At 37.7% G+C, this 23,402-nt stretch overlaps 1 protein-coding gene across 1 annotated transcript; it reads left to right on the forward strand.

The window, feature by feature from the left end:
- Positions 1-1,144: 1,144 nt before the first annotated feature.
- Positions 1,145-21,826, forward strand: LOC142607162 (heat shock 70 kDa protein 4-like). Its single transcript, XM_075778586.1, has 2 exons — positions 1,145-1,493; positions 19,234-21,826. Exons 1-2 carry the CDS (start codon positions 1,283-1,285, stop codon positions 21,540-21,542), a joined length of 2,520 nt encoding a protein of 839 aa, XP_075634701.1. The 5' UTR covers positions 1,145-1,282; the 3' UTR covers positions 21,543-21,826.
- Positions 21,827-23,402: the final 1,576 nt, after the last annotated feature.

Consider the following 23,402-nt stretch of genomic DNA (forward strand, 5'->3'; position numbering starts at 1 on the left):
TTAACATCTAAATTGAGCACTATAAAAATCATGCTATCAAATTACAATAACTACCAAATTAAATTATCCAAATCATGTTATGTAGTAGAATAATATCATATTTTTATATGCTATATTTAATCCTTTATAACACAATAGGATAACATTTAACAATCAAAGAAAAAAAAATTAAAAAAAAACAAAACTGAATCGCATTAACTTAAAGTAGATTAAAGAATATAAAAAATTATCAACCTAAAGCGAAGATGCAAGAAAAATAAAAAATAAAAATTCACCCAAAAATTGTGTGTGTGAGAGAGAGAGAGAGAGGGACCTTTTTTTTTTTGTAAGGGAAAACTATGCATAGAATGAAAGAGATAGTGACAAATTTATAATAAGAGAGTGTGAATAAGAAGAGATAAAAATAGAGGAAAATAAAGGAAAAGATGAAGGATAATATTAATGTAGAGGATAGTGGGGAGGTGAGAAGGTGAGGGAAGGAGAAAAGTTGGAGTAGTAGTGGGGAGATGGAAAGGTAAGGGAGGGAGAAAAGTTGGAGAAGTGTTAAAGTGGAATAAAAAAAATTATAAGAAAATGGAAAGAAAAAAGATAATGACGTAGCTCAACGTGAGCATAGGAGCATTAAACGCTACGCTTCAGCTTTTAGAATATATAGATGTATAATTCTCAAAATAAAAGTATGTAGGTAGGGTAAGAACTAGAGTTCAAGTCTTTATGAAAGAGCATAACACAAATATACATTTAAATTAAGTTAGAGTAGAATCCTTATCTCGTATAAAAAAAAAAATGATAAATCCATAAAAATGATGTTTATAATAAAACTTAGCGCATTGTTTGGAAAAAAAAAAAAAATTGCCGTGTTAAAAGAAATTAATAATAAAAAGTTGTAGGAAATTTCGTGATCATTGCTCAATTAAAGAAGAATTGCCTTTGGATATATCACTTTATCCTTTATGACATCGATTGAAAATGGTACGAAAAGTAGAACAAGAGTCGTAGATTCTTCTTGCAACCAATAATATAGTCATCTAAACGAGGTGGTATACCGCATCTGATGCCCCCTCCACCTCCATGTAACAGGAAGGAAACATGCATTAGATGTATGGTGTATTTTCTCCATCTAAACAGACAAACAACTATGCAGCTCGTTTACTCCACTTCCAACTGCGTCTTTGAGTCAGCAAACCATAGTGTAGAATTTCTGTGATCTTAACTTAAAAGTTCCAAAATTTTCTCTGTTCTTTTTTCAGTATCTTTTTTCGGTTCAATCTTGTTAGCTAAGATGGGAAAAGGAGAGGGTCCGGCGATCGGAATTGACTTGGGAACGTGCTATTCATGTGTGGCAGTTTGGCAACGTAATCGGGTGGAGATCATACCCAATGATCTGGGGAACCGTACAACACCATCTTATGTGGCTTTCAAGGAAACTCACCGCTTGATTGGTCAGGCAGCTAAGGACCAGGTTTCCATGAACCCCACCAACACTGTTTTTGGTGAGTTTCTACTTCTCTGATACCATTACAAGTTTAGATTTTGAGAGTTTTATTGGCTTATTTGTGTTCAAACGTATGTAGGTTCTGTTTAGTCAAAATTATTGTGAAGCTGAGGAAACTTGAAAAAAAGAAAAAAAATTATTACTGTTGTTTTGTTTTCTTTTATGATAGTGAAAAGGAACAGAACCATTTGCTGTAAAATGGGGAATTTCTCTCTGTTATAGGAAAGTCCTTTGCTTTTAGAGTTTAGTGAGAGTTGTAGTCAAGAGTGGGTTTTGAACTATTGTGATCTGTGAAGTCAAGAGTGGTTTGACTCGTTTTTTGAGTAGCTTCGTATGGGTGTTGCATTGCTGCTTATTTTATGAGCCCGTTCAACTACTCAAACTGTGGGACCCCACAATCTTGTGAGTTGCGGGCTTATTAATAATCAATTTTGCCATGACTTTAATTTTTGTAAGCAAGTTTCCTATACATTAGATTGTCAAAATTAGAAATTAGATTTTTGCTTTCCTTTACTATGCACGGCTTCACAACAAATTAGAAATTTTCCACAACAAATTTCATAATTTTTGTAGTTATTGATAGTGAATAATGGGTCCATGAGTGCCAGTTATATCTACAATTAATAGTCAGCAATTGTAAAATTTGTAGTAAAAAAAAAAGTTGTGTTTGCCGCATTATTAATTGTCTTACGAAAGGTAAATAATAAAAATAAATTTTCATTTTTTTAATATAAATTTTACATCTCAATTATGATATTTGATTTTTTATATATAAAATTGATCGTGATTTGTTTAGTAATAATTCATCTAGTTATTTGTTAAAATTGTTTTTGTTTGAACAAGTTAAGACCGTTGGGTGATTCTATTATTAAGTAAATTAGCGGCCGACCCATGCGATGCGTGAGAATATAAATATTATGTAATAAGATGTAATATATAAAAGGTAATAATTACTTTAAATATTTTTTATTTTTTTAAGAAGATTTTTATAAGTATTTTTTTTTTAACTCTACAAATATATAATTTTTTTTTTTTTGTGTTTGATTAATAATTTTTAAAGGTGAATCATATTCTTCTAACATCTATTGTAGTGTATTATATTTGCCCAATATATAACTCAACTTTATAAGTTTTAAATTTATTATTCAAATCTCTCATATCTTAAGGAATGAGAAAATAATCATAATAATCAAAACTCATCACAAAATTACAATGTTATCTTAGCCAAAATTAAATGAAACTAAAGGAATAAAAAATAGACTTTATAATAATTTATTACTCAAACAATTGGTAGGCATATTCAAATTCATATTTCCAAAAGAAACTAAGTATTGACACAAACCAAAATTATAAAAGGGAAAGAAAACACTTTCTAATGGGAAATTAGAAAAAATAACACAATACCAAAACACATATTAAAAAGAAAGAAAAAAGAACCATCAACCTTAATTAAAGGTAAGAAAGAACAAAAATCCACACAGAGAGAGAGAGAGAGAGAGAGAGAGAGAGAGAGAGAGAGAGAGAGAGAGAGAGAGAGAGAGAGAGAGAGTACTCACCATTTTGTGGGGGAAAAAATATGGACTGAATGAGAAAAATGATATCAAATTTATACAATATGAAATGGGTAGAAGAAGAGTCAAAATATAAGAAAGAGGGAGAAAGTGTAATGGTAAAGTTGAGAGTAGTGGGGAGATAAAGAGACAAAAAGAAAGGAAAAAGTTTAAATATAGAAAATAAATAGATGACGTGGCTGCTGATGTGGCTCAACAAGAGCGTAGCAGCAATAAATATTACGCTTCAGCTTTTAGATATATATAGATATAGATATAGGCTAGTTATTTGTTAAAATTGTTTTTGTTTGAACAAGTTAAGACCGTTGGGTGATTCTATTATTAAGTAAACTAGCCGCAGACTCACGCAATGCGTGGTAATATAAATATTATGTAATAAGGTGTAATATATAAAAGGTAACAATTACTTTAAATATTGTCTTTTTTTTAAGAAGATTTTTATAAGTATTTTTTTTAATCTTTTTATCTCTACAACTATATCATTTTATTATTATTATTTTTTTTTTTTGTGTTTGATTAATATTTTTTAAAGGTGAACCATATTCTTCTAACATCTATTGTAGTATATTATATTTTCCTAATATACAACTAAACTTTATAAGTTTTAAATTTATTATTCAAATTTCTCATCTCTTAAGGAATAAGGAAATTATCATAATAATCAAAACTTATCACAAAATTACAATGTTATCTTAGCCAAAATTAAAATGAAACTAAAGGAATAAAAAATAGACTTTATAATAATTTATTACTCAAACAATTGGTAGGCATATTCAAATTCATATTTCCAAAAGAAACTAAGTATTGACCCAAATCAAAATTCAACCAAAGCTATAAAAGGGAAAGAAAACATTTTCTAATGGAAAATTAGAAAAAATAACACAATACCAAAACACATATTAAAAAAGAAATAAAAAAGAACCATCAACCTTAATTAGAGGTATAAGAAAGAACAAAAATCCATAGAGAGAGAGAGAGAGAGATAGAGTACTCACTGTTTTGTGGGAGAAAAAATATGGACTGAATGAGGAAAATGATATCAAATTTATACAAAATGAAATGGGGAGAAGAAGAGTCAAAATATAAGAAAGAGGAAGGAAGTGTAATGGTAAAGTTGAGAGTAGTGGGGAGATAAAGAAACAAAAAAGAAGGGAAAATGTTGGAAGAAATGTAACAATAGGTGTGAATTAATAGGAAGAAGAAGATTCTTTTTTTTTTTTTTTTTTGAGAATAGGGGGGAAGAAAAGTTTAAATAGAGAAAAGAAAATATAGAAAATAAGTAGATGACGTGGTTGCTGATGTAGCTCAACGGGAGCGTAGCAACAATAAATGCTACGCTTCAGCTTTTAGATATACTAGTCGCAGACTCGCGCAATATGCAAGAAAATATGATATGATTATTTTTTTTATTGGATAATTGTTAAACTAATATATTAGATTGTATATTTTTAAGAATTCAATATGTGTTATTTGAAATTATGTTTTAAATTAGAAATTTTTTGTAGTGTAACAAAATATATTTTGTAGTAAGGTATTATAGACAGTGAGATATGTATGAAAACACAATGCAAAAACTTTTTTTTAATTGATAGTATGAGAACTATTAGACCAAGTTGTATCTATGTATACTTTGATTATTACTATATATATATATATATGCGATTTAATATTTATAGATATATTTTTCTCCAAAACATAGATCCACGTCTCTTTCTTCCTCATAATTGAAACTAAGTAAAAAAGTAAATATAGATAATTATGCAATAGATCATTATCAATAAATCACATATTATAAGTGGAAATATAAAATAAAATAAAATGTAAACAAGAAAAAGTTCCTTAAGTATCTATGCATAAAAACATTAATAGCATTGTGAGGGGTAAAAGTGCTTGAATAAACGTTTGGGCTTTGGGCCTGATTGTTTGGTATAAGTCTGTTTGATCAGAGTCTCTGGGCCCACAGGTCAGTCCACACTATAGTGGTTCGAGGGGTTGTCCGAGGAGAAGTACCTCCTCGGACAGGCCCAGCAAAGGCCCTGGGACTTGCTAAACGGCCTAGAGGTAGAATCCTAGAAGAACTGATGAGTAAAGGTATGATCCAAGCACCTTTTAGAAGTAGGAACGTGTGAGAAATATCTAAGAAAAAAGCTGCTACCACCACATTAAAGGCCCTGCATCTACCTCCTTGGTCGCATTAATGGAGAAATGACCTCTGAACAATAGAATTCAGCATTTCTGCTATTATTTGAAGACTTCAAGAAGGTGGTGGATGGGACAAGTATCTGAGAGGAAGATTTGTGTGACACGTGGATGAAACAGGGAAGAAGAAGAAGTATATAGGAAGACGAGAGAGGAAAGAAGAGGGGGACCTGCTTCTTGGTTTTAAAAAAAAAGCTAAACCCTATAATCTTTGGCATAGAAAGAGAAATATTATATAAATTGTCCTCGGCTTACGTCCGAGGAGGTTTCTTTGTCATATTTATTTATCACTTGCGTAGATTGTGGCACTCTAGCCTGTTAATCAACTTCCAACATCCCAAACCTAGGTTTCAAACCCATACTCTACAAATTTCATTGTATAAGGCTTTTTGGGCCTGAGCCCATCACTTATTTTTAGGTCCGGGTACAAATTGTGCACTTACAATTGGTGCCGTCTATGGGAAATCTAGCGTTGAAGGAATTGGAACATCATGGCAGGCTTGGGTTCGCATCATGCAGAATCTCAGCAATCCTAGCGCGAAGATTTTTTTGAGCGTCTTGAGCGTAGGAGGGATCGAGAGGGAAGTGTGCATATCATATATCCTGACGCAAGCCATTCGCGTGGTGGAAGCAGTGCCACTCATGAGGATGATGCCAAGGCCATACGGAGGGAGATTGACCACCTCAAGAAAAAGTTACGCCGTGTCAGACAAAGGCGGGCTTCACCCCCATCCAATCCTTCCTTAGGGGGGTCCCGGGGAAGCAATTATAGTCCAAGGTCTAGGACTCCCCCCAGTGAAACCTTCTCTTACGAAGGGGATGACCTACCAGGTCGTAAGCATAGGAAGCTTCCCTCTAGGGACTTGGGGAACGATGCTATGAGCCGAGCATTACACCAACTCTCTAAATCGCCCTTGTCACGCAGGATCGAGAAGGGAAGGCTCCCTAGACGGTTCACCTAGCCCACCTTCACCATTTATAATGGCAGGACAGACTCGGTGAAACATGTGAGCCACTTTAATCAGAGGATGGCGGTGCATTCTCAGAACGAAACCTTGATGTGCAAAGTCTTCCCTTCTAGCCTAGGACCTGTTGTTATGAGATGGTTTAACGGACTAAAGCCGAGGTCTGTCGATTCGTTCATGGAACTTACTAGGGTATTCGCATCTCGATTCATTAAATGCAGCAGAGTCCCTCGACCATTGGACTCACTATTATCTATGGCCATGAGGGAGGGTGAGACATTGAAAGCATACTCCGACAAGTATTGGGAGATGTTTAATGAGATCGATGGAGATTTTGATGAAGTGACGATTAATACTTTCAAAGTGGGGCTTCCCACTGATCATGATTTAAGGAAATCCTTGACCAAAAAGCCCGTACGGAGTGTACGTCGCCTCATGGACCACATCGACGAGTACAAAAGGGTTGAGGAAGATCAACAACAAGGTAAGGGTAAGGCGAAGGTTATCCCGCAGGAGAGAAGGGATTTCAGGTCGGACATGTACCATAACAATAAGCCGAGGAGAGATTACTCTGGGCAATCTGGTTCAGCCACTCCTCAAGTAGTTAATATTGTATTCCGAGAACCAGTGTACCAACTGCTGGAGAAAGTCCGTAAGGAACCCTACTTCAAGTGGCCTAGTAAGATGGTGGGGGACCTTACGAAATGGAATCAGAACCTTTTTTTCCAGTACCATCAGGATGTAGGTCATACCACCGAGAATTGTCGGACCCTTTGGAACCACTTAGAGTAGCTCGTTAGTGAGGGAAAATTGAAACAGCACCTGTATCAACCAAACGGGCAAGGCAGTCAGTCAGGTTCAAATAATTAGAAGAATAACTCATCTCGGCCGCCCTTGGAAACGATTAATGTCATCTTTACTGCACCTGGCAGGACCGGTTCCTGTCCTACCAGGGTGATGGCAGTGTCACCCTCCTAGGCCGAGGAGGCAGGCTTGAAGCCAAAGAGGATCAGAAGGACTGTGCCTATTTTAGGATTCTCTGATGAAGATAAGGTTGGAACTATTCAACCCCATGATGACGCCCTGGTGGTCACGTTGAGGATAGGGAATTACGACGTCAAAAGGGTGATGATCGATCAAGGCAGCGGTGCAAATATTATGTACCCTGACTTATTCAAGGGGCTTAAGTTAAAACTGGTGGATCTTACTCCCTATGACTCGCCATTGATAAGTTTTGAAGGGAAGACTGTTATACCAAAGGGACAAATTCGATTGCCCGTACAGTCTGGCTCGGAAACGGTCGATGTGGATTTTATTGTGGTTGACGCATATTCTCCATACACGGCCATCCTTGCTAGGCCTTGGCTGCATGCCTTGGGTGCCGTCTCCTCGACTTTGCATGTTAAAGTAAAATTCCTTTCAGGGGGATTCATCGAAGAAATTCTTGGCAGCCAATCAGTGGCAAGACAATGCATATCGGCTGCAGTACTGCATCAAGCCAAGTCAGAGCCTTCGGCCTCAGTTGTGGAAGACTTATAGCAATTAACAACTCTGGATGCGCCCGAGGCGGTGACAGCAGAGCAGGATATATGTGAAGATTTGGAAAGGTTTCTTATAACTGATGACCTCGAAAGGTTCTTTCAAGTTGGGATACGGTTACCCCACCAAGAAAAAATGGAATTGGTGATGTTTTTGAAAAACAATATCGATGTCTTTGCCTGGGATCCCTATGAGGCTCCGGGGGTTGACCCAAGCTTCATTTGCCATCATTTGAATGTCAACCCTATCGTTGTTCCTAGGAGACAACCACCTCGACGTTCTTCGAAAGAGCATTCCGAGGCTGTCAAAGAAGAGGTGCTCAAACTCAAGAGGGCTGGTGCTATTAAAGAAGTTTTTTACCCGGAATGGTTGGCGCACACAGTTGTAGTGAAAAAGAAGAGCGGAAAGTGGAGAGTGTGTGTGGACTTCACAGACCTGAACAAAGCCTGCCTAAAGGACTCGCTCCCGATGCCACGCATCGACCAGCTTGTGGATGCTACGGTCGGGCATCATCAGATGAGTTTTTTGGATGCTTTCTAGGGTTATCACCAAATACCATTGGCATTGGGTGATCAGGAGAAAACTGCTTTCATTACTCTAACAGGGAACTATCACTATAAAGTAATGCCGTTCAGGTTGAAAAATGCCGAGGCTACTTACCAAAGGATGATGACCAGAATGTTTGAATCGCAACTTGGAAAAACCATTGAGTTATATGTGGATGATATGGTAGTGAAGAGTAAGACAGTACCTATGCATGTGAAAGATCCGAACGATACCTTTCAAATACTTAGGAAGTACAAGCTGCGCCTTAACGCCTCAAAGTGTTCTTTTGGGGTGGGTTCCGGAAAGTTCCTGGGCTACATGGTGACTCATAGAGGAATAGAGGTGAATCCGGCACAGGTCAGAGCCATTCAGGGCTTGCAACCACCTCAGAATCCAAAGGAAGTTAAGAAATTGACCGGGATGACTGCTGCTCTCAGCAGATTTATCTCTCGGTCAATTGACAAGTATAGACCTTTTTTCCAACTATTAAATAAATGGAAATGATTCCAATGGTCCGAGGAGTGTACTTTAGCTTTCCAACAACTTAAGGAACATCTTTCCCAGCCACCCATTATGTCTCGGCCGGAGGTCGATGAAATCCTGTTTGCATACCTAGCTGTAGTTATCCATGCAGTCAGCCTGGTTCTAATAACAGACGATGGTGGGGTACAAAGACCGGTTTATTATGTCAGCAAATCTTTGAATGAAGCTGAGATGCGCTATTTGCCTTTGGAGAAGGCAATTCTAGCTGTAGTCCATGCCACACGAAAGCTTCCTCACTATTTTCAGTCCCACACCGTCGTGGTTTTGACTCAACTGCCTCTCAAGTCAGTGTTACGAAGTGCTGATTACTTGGGGAGGGTAGCCAAGTGGGGAACTATTCTAGGAGCCTTCGATATCAAATATATGCCACGCACCTCGGTGAAGGGCCAAGTTCTCATGGATTTAGTGGCAGAGTTTGAAGAAACTGCGAAGGAATCGCACATGAATGAAAAATAAGTTGGCATGATTACTGGCAAAGGACTTCCGATTTGGAAAGCGTATGTTGATGGGGTAGCAAATCAGAGGGGGTCTGGGGTTGAACTTGTTTTGGTATCCCCTAAAGGAATTATTTTTGAGAAATCGTTGAGATTAGCATTCTCGGCTACTAATAACGAGGCTGAATACGAAGCTGTCTTGGTCGGCATGAGTATGGTACGGAGAATGGGGGGAAAGGCAATTCATATGTCCTCAGATTCTCAATTAGTTGTGGGCCAGGTGACGGGGACCATGGAGGCCAGGGATCCAAGAATGTAAGAGTATCTGACCCAAGTCAAACGTTTACAATCCGAGTTCTATTCTTTCATCCTTTCGCACGTTTCTAGAAGTGGAAACACATATGCAGATTCGTTGGCCACTTTGGATTATCCTCGGCTCAATGTTTGCCTAGAATTATCCTCGTCGAAGACTTGCTGAAACCAACTCTAACCACTGCAAGTGTCGTCCATATCCATCTGATAAAGCCCGGACCTAGCTGGATTGACCCTGTGGTTTCTTTTCTAAAAAACAATATTCTGCCTGAGGAGAAATCTGAAGCAGATATGATTCGTCGAAAGGCGCCTCAGTTCTGGTTGTCCGAGAATCAGAAGTTACATAAACGCTCCTTTTTCGGACCATACCTGTTGTGTGTACATCCTAAAGCAACGGGGGCACTTCTGGAAGAATTGCATGAGGGAATTTGCCGAAGCCATACTGGGGGAAGGTCTTTAGCCCATAGGGCTCTGACTTAGGGATATTGGTGGCCCAATATGCAAAGGGAAGTTCAAGACTATACAAGAAAGTGTGACCAATGCCAAAGGTTCGCTCCCAATATTCATCAGCCTGGGGGAGTCCTTAATCCTTTGTCCAGTCCTTGGCCATTCGCTCAATGGGGACTGGATATAATTGGGCCTTTTCCGAGGGCTGTGGGGAACAAAAGATGGTTGCTCGTGGGAACTAATTACTTCACCAAATGGGTCGAAGCTGAGCCTTTATCAAATATTAGGGATATCGACTCCAAGAAGTTTATCTGGAAGAATATTATCACTAGATTTGGGGTACCTCACACACTTGTTTCAGATAATGGCGTATAATTTGATAGTAAAGCTTTCAGGAAATATTGTAATGACCTGGGCATCACAAACAGATACTCCACCCCAGCTTATCCTCAGGGAAATGAGCAGGCCGAGGCCGTTAACAAAGTCATAGTCAGTGGACATAAGAAGAGGCCGGATGATGCGAAGGGTAGATGGGTAGAGGAGTTGCCAAACGTTTTGTGGACATATCAGACTACGCCACAGAGATCCACTAGAGAAACACCCTTCTCCATGACCTATGGGGCCGAGGCGGTGATACCTTTAGAATCTGGTTTCCCCACGTTAAGGACGAGTTCTTTCAGCTCGGGAAATAACGATGGCCTCCTTGAAAAAAGCCTAGATCTGGTTGAGGAGCGACGAGAGGCCGCCATGGTCCAAATGGCTTATTATCAGCATAAGCTTAAACGAGGATATGATGCTCATGTGAAGCTAAGGCCACTAGCGCTTGGGGATTTGGTGTTGAGGAAAGTCGTGGGTACTGCCAAAAATCCAGCTTGGGGAAAGCTAGCACCAAATTGGGAAGGACCATATCGGATCATTTCCGTAGCGGGCATAGGGTCATATCGTTTAGTTGATCTAGATGAAAAAATTGTACAACGTCCCTAGAATATAAACAACCTACGAATGTATTATTATTAATAAAAAGTATTTTTATCGTTCGTTGTTCAAATTATCAGTATGTACTTGGGTTTATTTCTCGCTACTTCTAACTATCAAACAAAAACTTGGCCATGTATGGTCCTCGGACCACATGCTTTGTGGAAATTGATATCTTATTATTTGTTAAACAGAATCTTAGTTATGTCGGGTCCTCAGACCTTCTACTTTGGGGAAATTAACATTTCAAGTTACTACTTCTAAGTGTCAAACAGAAACTTGGACATGTATGGTCCTCGGACCACATGCCTTGTGGAAATTGATATCTTATTGATTGTTAAACAAAACCTTAGTTATGTCGGGTCCTTAGACCTTCTACTTTGGGGAAATTAACATTTCAAGTTACTACTTCTAAGTGTCAAACAGAAACTTGGACATGTATGGTCCTCGGACTACATGCTTTGTGAAAATTGATATCTTGTTGTTTGTTAAACAAAACCTTAGGTATGTCGGGTCCTCAGACCTTCTACTTTGGGAAAATTAACATTTTAAGTTACTACTTCTAAGTGTCAAACAGAAACTTGGACATGTATGGTCCTCGGACCACATGCCTTGTGAAAATTGATATCTTATTGTTTGTTAAACAGAACCTTAGTTATGTCGGGTCCTCAGACCTTCTACTTTGGGAAAATTAACATTTTAAGTTACTACTTCTAAGTATCAAATACAAACTTGGACATGGATGGTCCTCGGACCACAGGCCTTATGGAAATTGACATCTTACTTGTTGTTGAAAGGAAGTTTGGTTATGGTGGGTCCTTGGACCCTCTACTTTGGGAATATTAGCAGAAACCATACCACATTAGTGTTGAGGTGTTGATGAACCATTTGGATTGCTTTATGTCCCAAATTGAATTCTAAGTTAAGTTTTTGATTGTGTATTGCTATGTCACATATGTTATGCTCTTAAGGCATGATTTACAAGTATACGTTAAATATGTGTACTTTTATTTAAAGTTATGGCAAAGTGAAATATTGGAAATGGAGTTAGTTTCTCCATTCATTCATTTTTGTGCTGATGAGTATTTTTATGCTAAAGATCGGAAGTCAAATGAAAATCAAACCATACAGTTTCTCATTAATTTCTGTTAATGTACATTCAAAGCAAAAAACTTAAAAATTTGTTACATAACAAAAAGAGAAGTCCTAACTAGACTAACCCTTAAGCCTTAGGAGGGGGGTTCTACTCGGAAGTGCTGGCAGCCTCTGTTCATTTCAACTCTATTTCAAATGAGGACTGGGCTTGTTTCCCCTTATCTGTTGCCACCGGTGGAGGGACATTAGGCTCGGAACTTTGGCTCATAGTCTTCTCGGCGCCATCGCCCTGTTCCTTCTCTTCGTCGGAACCCTCAGGTTCTTTAGGAGTTGGAATGAGCTCTGGAATCATGGGAGGGAGCGTGGAAGACGCTGTCTCAGGGGGAGGTGTGACAGGAGGAAGTTCTTCTATCACCTGGATGCCTTGGGGGAGCCAGATGTTTTCGGGCTTCCTCAACTCGGAGATTAAGGGAATCCCTGCCACATTTAAGGATTCCTCCCATACTTGTTGACAATATTCTTGGCATAGCTTGGCGAACTCCTCTGTTAGTTGGTTCTCTGTCACTCCACCCCTTCCTTGTAAGCGACCTTCTTCGCGGCCTCCATGGAGTCCTTGAAGGTACAAGTCTCGTCCCTCATCCTAGCAAGCTCCTTCTTCAGGTCGGAATTTTCTTGTTGAGTTTTGGATAAGTCTTCGTCCTTCTGACGAAGAAGCTTGCGTTGCCCCTCCACCTGGGTCCTCATTGTCTTCAGGCTAGCCTCGGCACTGTCCTTTTCCCTTTTTAGCTCCACCAAATGTGTGGTTAGCTTCTCGTTCTGCGCAAGAGCTTGGCCTAAGGACTTCTCAGTCTCCTGCCTAAGCTCCAGTTCAAGTGCAGCTTTCTTCCGAGAATCTTCCACCCACTTCTCGGCAGCGAAGACTTCCTGAATGGCCTATGGTGAAATATCAAAATAAATGCATTATTAGTAGCACGAATCTAAAGTACATAAGAATGTTTCTTTCGTCGAAGTGTAATGAAAGCAATAAAGTGAGGATAAGACTTAGATGCTCACCAAAGCCAAGTCCCTTTTTAGCGAAAGGAAAAGATGCAGCTGGTTCATCTTCTCTAGGGCATCCATGTCCTTAGGCAGAAGAAAGGGACATTCCAAGGCGTCGGTCAGGTGGTGAGCGTGACCTTGTTGGAATGCCCTAATACTAGATTGGCAGGAGATTGGTGCCCCGTCCAGTTTCAGCTCGAGAGACCAGTTAGCCGGTGTACGGCGTACCTCGGCAAGGTCCCTGTTCTCCCCGCTTTCCACTGAAGAGGCACGTCCCTTGCCTTTGCTAGGTTTCTGTTGTTGTTGTTGTTGTTGTTGTTTCAGCTTCTTCTGCCTCTCCGCATCTGCCTCCGGAGGGACCTGCGACCCACCCATTCCCTTTTGAGAGACTTTCGAGCCCCTCTTATTCATCAACTTTCGTAGAGTGTCCATATCTTCTTCTTCGGAGCTGGAATCAGGTTGTGCAATTACCAGACCAAGTATGCCTGAAGTTTCGGCGGGCATGCATTCCTCGTCCGAGAGGATGACGAGCTGCTCCTCTCGGGATCTCTTGGCTTCCTCGAGTCGAAATTTGTCTATCTCCTCGTCCAACGATTGTTGCGAGGATGCCTGCTCTTCTCGGACAACGGTTGTCTGGGAATGTGCTGAGAGAGGAACCGCTGCAATAGGGCGAGTATATAGGATGATAGAGGGGTCATCTGGGAGTTCGCGGTCAGAAAGGAAGCCGGGGTGTGACACGTCTATCCTCCTACGTCGTTTGTCTCCCGCAGTGATCGCATTGTCAATTCTTGAAAATCCACTGATAAAGGATCGTATCCTAGTATCAGGTGGGCCGCTCTCACTTGTAGGTCTTCCCTGACAAAAACTTCAGATCGAAGGACACGGTTCAAGTCAGCAACATAGCAAAGGCTGAGACGTGGGCGTACGTGTTGTTTATCTGTGAAAAGAAACATCCGAGAAGACGAGCATGGTCAGATTAGTGATAAATATCAAGGCAAAAAACAATAATGTGCAATAAAATTAAAAGAGGTAAAGGCAATGGGATTGAATCATGGGTTAGGAAATCTAACTTCTATGGAGTCACACCTGGCTCTCCTCATTCGACTGGGCAGTGGGGACCGTCACTCCAGTTTCCCGAGGCGATGAGATAGTCATCTTTCATGCCTTTGTTAGATTTGAGAAGACAGGAAATCAGCCTAACGATGCTAGACCTGGATTTAATGTAATATCCTACACTTTTGAGTTTATGGCACTCGTACATATAGGCAACGTCGTGCCATGTGAGGTTCAGACCTATTTGCTCGTTTAGAGCATCGACACAATCTAAGACTCTAAACACGTTTGGTGTGCATTGATCTGGGCATAACCTATGGTTGCGAAGGTATTCACTGGTCACGTTTTTCATGGGGAGGGTTATCCCACCTTCTATGAAGGCGATCATGGGAATGATAACTTCTCCCTCTCTCCTAGCGTCACCTATGGCTTCTGCGGGGCAATATTTCAAGCCTACGTTATGAGGAATTTGATATTTGGCCCTAAAACCCTCCATACCGGCGTCAGTATCTACTAAACACTTAAATCTACCCATTTGGTGGGAGCAAAAATGAAAGTTTAAAGAAGGAAAAGGGTTTAAATGGTGGCTGAGAACAGAAGCCGAGAAGGAATGAGTAAAGAAAAGTGAGAACTTACGGGAGTTGACTATGCGATTCTTCACGAGCTTCTGGAGAGAAAAGATAATGATTGGCACTTAGATGTGATTGATTTCTGAAAGAATGAATGAAGATACGGGTTCCCAGGCGTTTTAACGTGCGGGAGGCGGCCTCGAAATTAAAATTCTCCCGCTCAAATTTTTACAGCCAATCTAGGCCATTGGATGCGTATCCCACCGTTGAACGTGGGGAACAGGATGTAATTTGTGGTTATAAATGAGCGCGTTTTGGGTTTCGAAGCGTCAAAGACGGTTTTATGGGAACGAAAGGACCCCTACACGTGCGGCGGTTTGCAAAGCGTGTGGAGGGTGCGCTGTTTGGTTCAAAACTCTATTTCTCTCCTCGGATGGGAGGGAAAAATAAAGTTTTAAGGGGCTATTGTGAGGGGTAAAAGTGCTTGAATAAACGTTTAGGCTTTAGGCCTAATTATTTGGTATAAGTCTGTTTGATCAGAGTCTCTGGGCCCACAGGTCAGTCCGCACTATAGTGGTCCGAGGGGTTGTCCGAGGAGGAGTACCTCCTCGGACAGGCCCAACAAAGGCCCTGGGACTTGCTAAACGGCCTATAGCCAGAATCCTAGAAGAACTGATGGGTAAATGTATGATCCAAGCACCCTTTAGAAGCAGGAACGTGTGAGAAATATCTGAGAAAAAAGCTGCTACCACCACATTAAAGGCCCTGCATCTACCACCTTGGCCGCATTAATGGAGAAATGACATCTGAACAATAGAATTCAGCCTTCCTGCTATTATTTGAAGACTTTAAGAAGGTGGTGGATGGGACAAATATCTGAGAGGAAGATTTGTGTGACACGTGGATGAAACAGGGAAGAAGAAGAAGTATATAGGAAGATAAGAGAGGAAAGAAGAGGGGGACCTGCTTCTTGGTTTTAAAAAAAAAAGCTAAACCTTGTAATCTTTGGCATAGAAAGAGAAATATTATATAAATTGTCCTCGGCTTACGTCCGAGGAGGTTTCTTTGTCATATTTATTTATCACTTGCGTAGATTGTGGCACTCTAGCCTGTTAATCAACTTCCAACATCCCAAACCTAAGTTTCTAACCCATACTCTACAAATTTCATTGTATAAGGCTCTTTGGGCATGATCCCATCACTTGTTTTTTGGTCCGGGTACAAATTGTGCACTTACAAGCATAATGATGTTATAAAGTAAATTATATTCTATCTTATTCTCTTTTTGGCATTTTCAGTAAAGATGATTAACTAAGCAAAGTAAACGTTTACCAAGAAATTTTAGATTAATTATAAATCTAATGGTGGAGATGCTAATTATTAGTAATAAAATGACCAAAATAAAAATAACAAATAGATTTGAGAAAAACATATAAGATTTCTAAAAGAAATTTTACTAAACACATGGAATGAAGCAATACAAAATTACTACACTAAATATTTTTTGACGTTTCCGATACTCTACAAATAAATAAAAAAAACTTTATTCACTTTTTGTCACAGTATAGACTATAGAGCGATTACAAAATAACAAAAAGTCAAGGAACTTATTGTAAAAGGCTTTCTATACGAAATTCTAGTAGAAGGGAAACTAATAAGCCCTCCGCTTTCTTCAAGACATAGGGGATAATGAAAGACCATACATCCTTTGCCTACCATTTTCTCTTTCTCAAATTCACATTACTAAAGAAGTATATGAAGCTAAAAACATTGCGAATACATCTCTGTTTAGTGGAAGTCCATTGGTAGGCACATTTAAATTCATAGCCATGTATATTTTGTTTAAATATAAACTCAAATTTCTAAAAAAACCATCAATCTAAATTAGAGCTATAAGAAAGAAAAAAATCAAGAGATCAAGAGAGAGAGAGAGAGAGAGAGAGAGAGTACTCACAATTTTTGTGTGGAAAAGAATATGGATTGAATGGAATAAATGATATCAAATTTATACAAAATAAAATGGAGAGAAGAAGAGTTAAAATATAAGAAAGAGGAAATGATGAAGGAAATTTAATGGTAAAGAGTAGTAGAGAGATAAAGAGACAAAGAGGGAGGGAAAAGGTTGGAGGAAGATAAGAAGAGTTTTTTTTTTTATTTAAAGAATAGGAAGATGAAATGTTTAAATATTCAATTTTAATAATTACTTGAAATTAGAAAAAAGAAAATGAAAAGTTGAAATCAATTTGGATAGCTAAATATAGTCAAACATTTGCATTTAATGAATAGTAACGTTTATAATGAACAGTAAACATGTGCAAATATCCACTACTTGATAATGAATTATTCAATTTTAACAATTACTTGAAATTAGAAAGAAGAAAATGAAAAAATGAAATCAATTTGGGTAGCTAAATGGTTAAATATTTGCATTCAAAACAAATGAATAGTAACATGTTAAATAGTAATGGAGTGTATTAACATGTTTTTTAACTATATTTAATTATTTTATATAAAATAAAATAGAAAAATCATAAAGGAAATTAAAGAAGAAAAAAAAAAGTATGACGTGGTTGATGAGGTGGCTCAATAAGAGTACAGTTATATTAAATTATACGTCTCAGCTTATATATATAGATTTGTTATTAAGTTACAATATTGACTTTAATAAAGTAGACTCTATTGTTATATGCTTTATATTTTATTTTATTTTATTTTTGTCATATTCTAATTTTACATCATTGATTCTATTTCAATTATTGGTAAATATTTTTCAATTATAAATATCTACTAAAAAATATCAATCTAAATATGAAATATTTAAGAAAAAAAAAAGAGAAAAACAAAAACATCCACTGAATCTCAAATAGGATCTCTTGATAAAGTTGTTAGGAATTTAAAAGCTATAACAAAAAAATTATGTGAAATTTGTCAATTCAAAATAAAAATTAATCATAAAGAATTAGAAGAGCGTGTAATAATGTTAGGGAAAGATGACAATGAAAATAATCATAATAGTATTCAAAATTCAAAAATATAATATAACAGTTCTTGATTACATAAAAAGATTAATCATTCTTTTCAAAATGCATGTATGGCTTACAAAATTTTACTACCAATATTTATTTCAAGTTGTTTATTTGTTTCTATAAAAAGAAAATTTTTTAAAATTAAAGTTGTTTATGTCACAAGAAAATAAATTAGTTATATTAAAACATGAAAAGTGGACATGAGAAGAACCTAAATATAAAAACTTAATTAGTAATTTTACATCTCAAAAGGTAAGAAGAATGTATTTTAATTTTTTTAAAATAGTAATGAATTTAAAATATAAGAAATTCTCCATTTTAATCTTATTTCAAAATTAATTATATCACAAGAAAATTAAATGAATTACTCATATTATCGATTAAAAAGTAGTTATTAGGAAAATCTATATATACTAACTAAATTAATAAGAAGAATAGATTTTATGTAATTAAAAAAAGAAACTATAATGGATTTTAGATATGAATTGGTCCCACTTAAGATTATGCTCTTAGAGCAACCACATCAGTGGTTGCAAAGTTTTGCAAAATACAAAAGTAGCTCAATTTACACATTTTGACAAAAAAAAAAAAAAAAAAAAACCCACATCAGTAAGTGTAAAATTGTGCATAAATGCACAAGTGCTACAGTAACTGTGCATATATGCACGGTTACTGTAGCTCTTCCATATATTATTTTAGTATTAAGAAAAGATGGTTACTGCACCTCTTCTTTATATGCACGGTTATTATAACTCTTCTATATCTTATTTTAGTATTAAAAAAAGATGGACTGATGAATTGATGTCGGTGTTTTGTAAAAGTGATGGTGGGTGTTTTGTAAAAAAAGAATATAAAAATATTATTTATATAAAATATAGTTTATAATAGATGGACAGATGTGAATGTTTTGTAAAAGTGATAGTATAAAATAGAAATAATAGGTTTTTTTTTTAATGTAAAATAAAACGAAATCTTTTAGAAGAGCTGATGTGGTTGCTCATAGCCTCTTAGACCTTAACTTGATTTAAGGCAGTACTAATTGTATCTAGGATAAGGCTTCTATCCAGTGGAAATTTTCATTGGACACGTTCGGATTTGAACACGTATCCAAGAGTGGACACGTGTCCACCATCCAACGTGTCCAGTGGAAACTTCCACTGGACACAAGCCACACCCTTGTATCTATAGCTCATTAGTGGCATTGTCTTGTCGTATCGTGTTTCTTTTGTTAACAATATTTTATCATTCAATGTTGAAATTTTATTTTGCATAAGACAAATCCCTGGAGCGTTAAGAAAAGTTCATCTATGTTTGCTTTGATATTGTTTCAATAAAGCTATGAATGTTTAATGTAATTTTATTCAGCCAAAAAAAGAAAAAGTAATGATTTTTTTTGTATATTGATGTTCATGTTGGTGGTATGAAGACTCTAAACGTTTGATTGGGAGGCGATTCAATGATGAATCTGTGCAACGTGACATAAAACTGTGGCCATTCAAGGTGATTGCTGACCCTGATCATGGGAGGCCCATTATTGCCGTCACATACAAGTATGAGGAAAAACATTTTTTGGCTGAAGAAATCTCTTCAATGGTACTCGTAAAGATGAAGGAGATTGCTGAGGCTCACTGCGGTTCAAAGATCAAGAATGCTGTCATTTCTGTCCCTGCTCGTTTCAACCACTCGCAGCGTCAAGCCACAATGGATGCCGGAGTCATTGCTGGTCTAGATGTTTTGCGACTTATCAATGAGCCCACTGCTGCTGCTATCGCATATGGGCTTGACAAGGATGGTACTGGTGAGAGGAATGTGCTCGTCTTTGATCTAGGTGGTGGGACATTGGATGTCTCACTTCTTACCATTGAAGGGGGTATCTTTGAAGTGAAAGCTACAGCTGGCCATACTCACTTGGGAGGTGAAGATTTTGATAGTAGAATGGTGAATTTTTTCATTCAAGAGTTCAAGAGAAAGCATAAGAAGGATATTACTGGGGGTAAGGCTTATAGGAAGTTGTGGAATGCTTGTGAAAGGGCTAAGAGGATGCTCTCATCTAACACTCGAACAACAATTGACATTGATTCTTTGTATGATGATATTGACTTCTACTCTTTTATCACCCGAACCAAGTTTGAGGAGCTTAACCTGAATTTATTCACGAAGTGTATGGGGCCTGTTGAGAAGTGTTTGATGGATGCTAAGATGGACAAGAGCAGTGTCCATGATGTGGTTCTGGTTGGAGGGTCTACTAGGATCCCCAAGGTTCAGAAATTATTACAGAACTTCTTTGATGGGAAGGAGCTCTGCAAAAGAATTAACCCAGATGAGGCTGTTGCTTATGGTTGTGCTGTGCAGGCTGCAATTCTCAATGGTGAGGGTAATACGAGACTGGAAAAAATCTTGTGCCTAGATGTCACCCCTCTATCTCTTGGTTTGGAGACCTCTGGAGATGTCATGACTGTGTTGATTCCAAGAAACACCACCATTCCCACCAAAAAGGAGATGGATTTCACAACCTATTCTGATGAACAGGTGGTTGTGGCCTTCCAGGTTTACGAGGGTGAACATGCCATAACAAGTGGTAACAATTTGCTGGGCAAGTTTGAGCTCTCTGGTATTCCTCCAGCTCCTAAAGGAGTTCCAAAAATTACTGTTTGTTTTGACGTTGATGTTGATGGAATCTTGAACGTTTTTGCCAAGGACAAAATCACTGGAAAGAGGAGTAACAATACAATCACTGATAAGTGCAGGCTCTCCAAAGAAAAGATTAAGAAATTAGTGCAGGAGGCTAAGAAGTACAAGGCTGAGGATGAGGAGCATAACTCGAAGATCAAATCAAAGAATGCACTTGAGAACTACGCTTTCAACATGAGGAACACATTTAGAGATGAAGAGACTGTTGCTAAGGTTTGTGCTGCGGACAAAAAGATGGTTGAAGAAGTAATTGCGGAGACAATCGACTGGCTTGAAAGGAATCAGCTTGCTGAGGCAGACGAATTTGAGGATAAGATGAGCGAGCTGGAGAGCATCTGCAATGCAGTAATTGCCATGATTGGTCAAGGCGCTAATGATGACGTGGGTGAAGCCACACTTGAGGATGAACAGTACATGGAGGAGATTAAGATTCATCAAGGTGTTGATTGTGACATGAATGTAGCTACTCAAGAGGATACGAAGCCTAAGAAGGAGATTCACATTTGTCAGGGTTCTAATGGTCATATGGCTATAGCCATGAAAGAGGTCAATAAGTTTCAGAAGGAGATTAAGGACAAAGGGCAGGAGGCTGAGAAGAATATAGTTCAGGATAAGGAGGATAAGAAGGAGATTGAGAACAAAGGTCAGGAGGCTGAGAAGAATATAGCTCAGGATAAGGAGGATAAGAAGAAGGAGATTAAGGACAAAGGGCAGGAGGTTGCGAAGAATATAGATCAGGATAAGGAGGATAAGAAGAAGGAGAAGGTTGAGAAGTACAATGCCGAGGATAAGGAGCATAAAAAGAAGATTGAGGCAAAGGATGCATTGGAAAATTGTGCTTACCACATGAGGTACAAAATCAACGATGTGAAGAATGCTTTGAAAAAGACTGAAGATGCAATTGAGCAGACCATCCTCTGGCTTCAAAGGAACCAGCTTTCTGAGGCAGATGAGTTTGTGGATAAAATGAAGGAGCTGGAGGGCATTTGTAACCCGTTTATTACCAAGATGTACCAAGGAGCTGGTGGTGATTATGGTAAATGATTCTCTTGCACATTTCCTTGCTTAATAGCTTATTAAGAATGTTGTTGCTGACAGAACCATAATTCTCTTGAGGTCTCCCTCTGTTAATTTGGTAGTAGCTTATCAATAATGTTGTTTATAAAGATGTAGCAACAGCCTTATTGTAATCTTGTTTTGGTTTGTGAATGAAGAGGGTTACTTGCTTGGGCTGATATGGTCCATGCTCTCTGTTTCTCTCTGTTTTGAATGCCAATATCTTTTTACCTCTATGAAGCTATTTTTATCAAATAAAGAAGATTTCTAGTCAAGCTAAAGCTGCTGCTGAAGAAATAGTTGCTGCAGACAATATAGAGAACAGGGGAAGTCAAGAACCAGAAGGACAGAAGAACAACTTGTAGTTAGCTGCTATAAAGGACTTGTAGTTTAGTTGATTGTATATGTGTTCGTTTAGTCAACTCACACGTGACACACGTGACAAATTTTGCTATACTTCTTAAAACCCAATGCCTTACAAAGATGCAAATTGGTAAAGGAACATAATTAAGTGTTATTTACAGAAGTCAATACCTGTAATTCCAAATTTAATCAACATTGGAAATGTGGCCCGTGCGGACTAAGTAAACCAAAAAAAGAAAACCTTATATGAACTTAGAAATTTTTTTAAGAATATAATTAACTAAAAAATGGATAGTAAATATGATAGAATAAAACTGACTTCAAGTTACATGGTGAAGATACACACACGAAGACCAAATTTTTACTAGAACCAAAAATTATACTGTAATATTTTATAATGAACTTTCTTTTAAGTTCTTTAAAAATTTTGGTATTTAAATTAATCGGAACAGGATTCTGAATTGCTTGAATATTTAATAATGAGTTTTTTGGGCAAACTACGTTAAAAATTCCGTTGTACTCGTAATGTGCCAAATGGAAAAGCATGTCGAACGGTGGGTAAAACTTACTTGAGCCATATATCGCAAGCACGCTGTGTAAGAATTAATTTTTATTATTAAAACAAGAAATTATGTTATTTAAAAATAATTTGATAAAAGATGAAACTTCTTTAGGAGTTTTAATTAATTGGAGTCGTTTTTCTAGTCTTTTTGAAACGTTAGGCATAAAAGTTTCATTTCAAGCAATCAATATTAATAATTGGGGTTAAATATTGTTAACACTCATGAGGTTTGAACTAATGCTAGTTAAGTCCAAGATTTTTCAAAACTGACAAGCTTGGTCCCTAATCTCAACTTAGACTTTAAATTGTTACTCATGTTTTTTTCTCTCTCTCTCTCTCTCTTTCACGGTGATTAGGGACCAAGTTAGTTAATTTTGAAAAGTTTTGAACTTGATTGGTATTAATCCAAACTTTAAAGGTGTTAATTGTATTTTATCCTAATAATTTTAATGTAGTTTTGGTGCACAGCACAGAAAAAAAAAAAAAAAAAAAAAAAGCACATGCTGCACATCATACCACACGTAACACTTGCGTCCAGCCTTTTGGCACAAGCCGCACAACCACAATGTGTAAAGACACACATTACGCTCTGTTTGTTTCAATGTAAAATATTTTCAGGAAAATATTTTCCAATTTTATAGTATTTGTTTTGCAGTAAAATATTTGGTCAAAAGTAAAATATTTTCAGTCAACTAAATCATCCTAAGCAAATTTATGTAAAATATGTTACACTTAAATGTTTGGTAAAACATTTTACATTTGTTACTCCCTCACACCCCGATACTCATCCCCCTAGAGCACTCCTACAGTCACTTGAAGCTCAAACTCTCCCGGATCAAATTTCTCTCCAAAAACCCAGCCACCTCTGGTCCCCTCTCCCACAAATCACCGGCTCCAAGGTCTGAGGCACCATCGGCCAACTC

Source organism: Castanea sativa, chromosome 8 (assembly GCF_040712315.1).
Source record: "Castanea sativa cultivar Marrone di Chiusa Pesio chromosome 8, ASM4071231v1".
Classification (NCBI taxonomy): domain Eukaryota; kingdom Viridiplantae; phylum Streptophyta; class Magnoliopsida; order Fagales; family Fagaceae; genus Castanea; species Castanea sativa.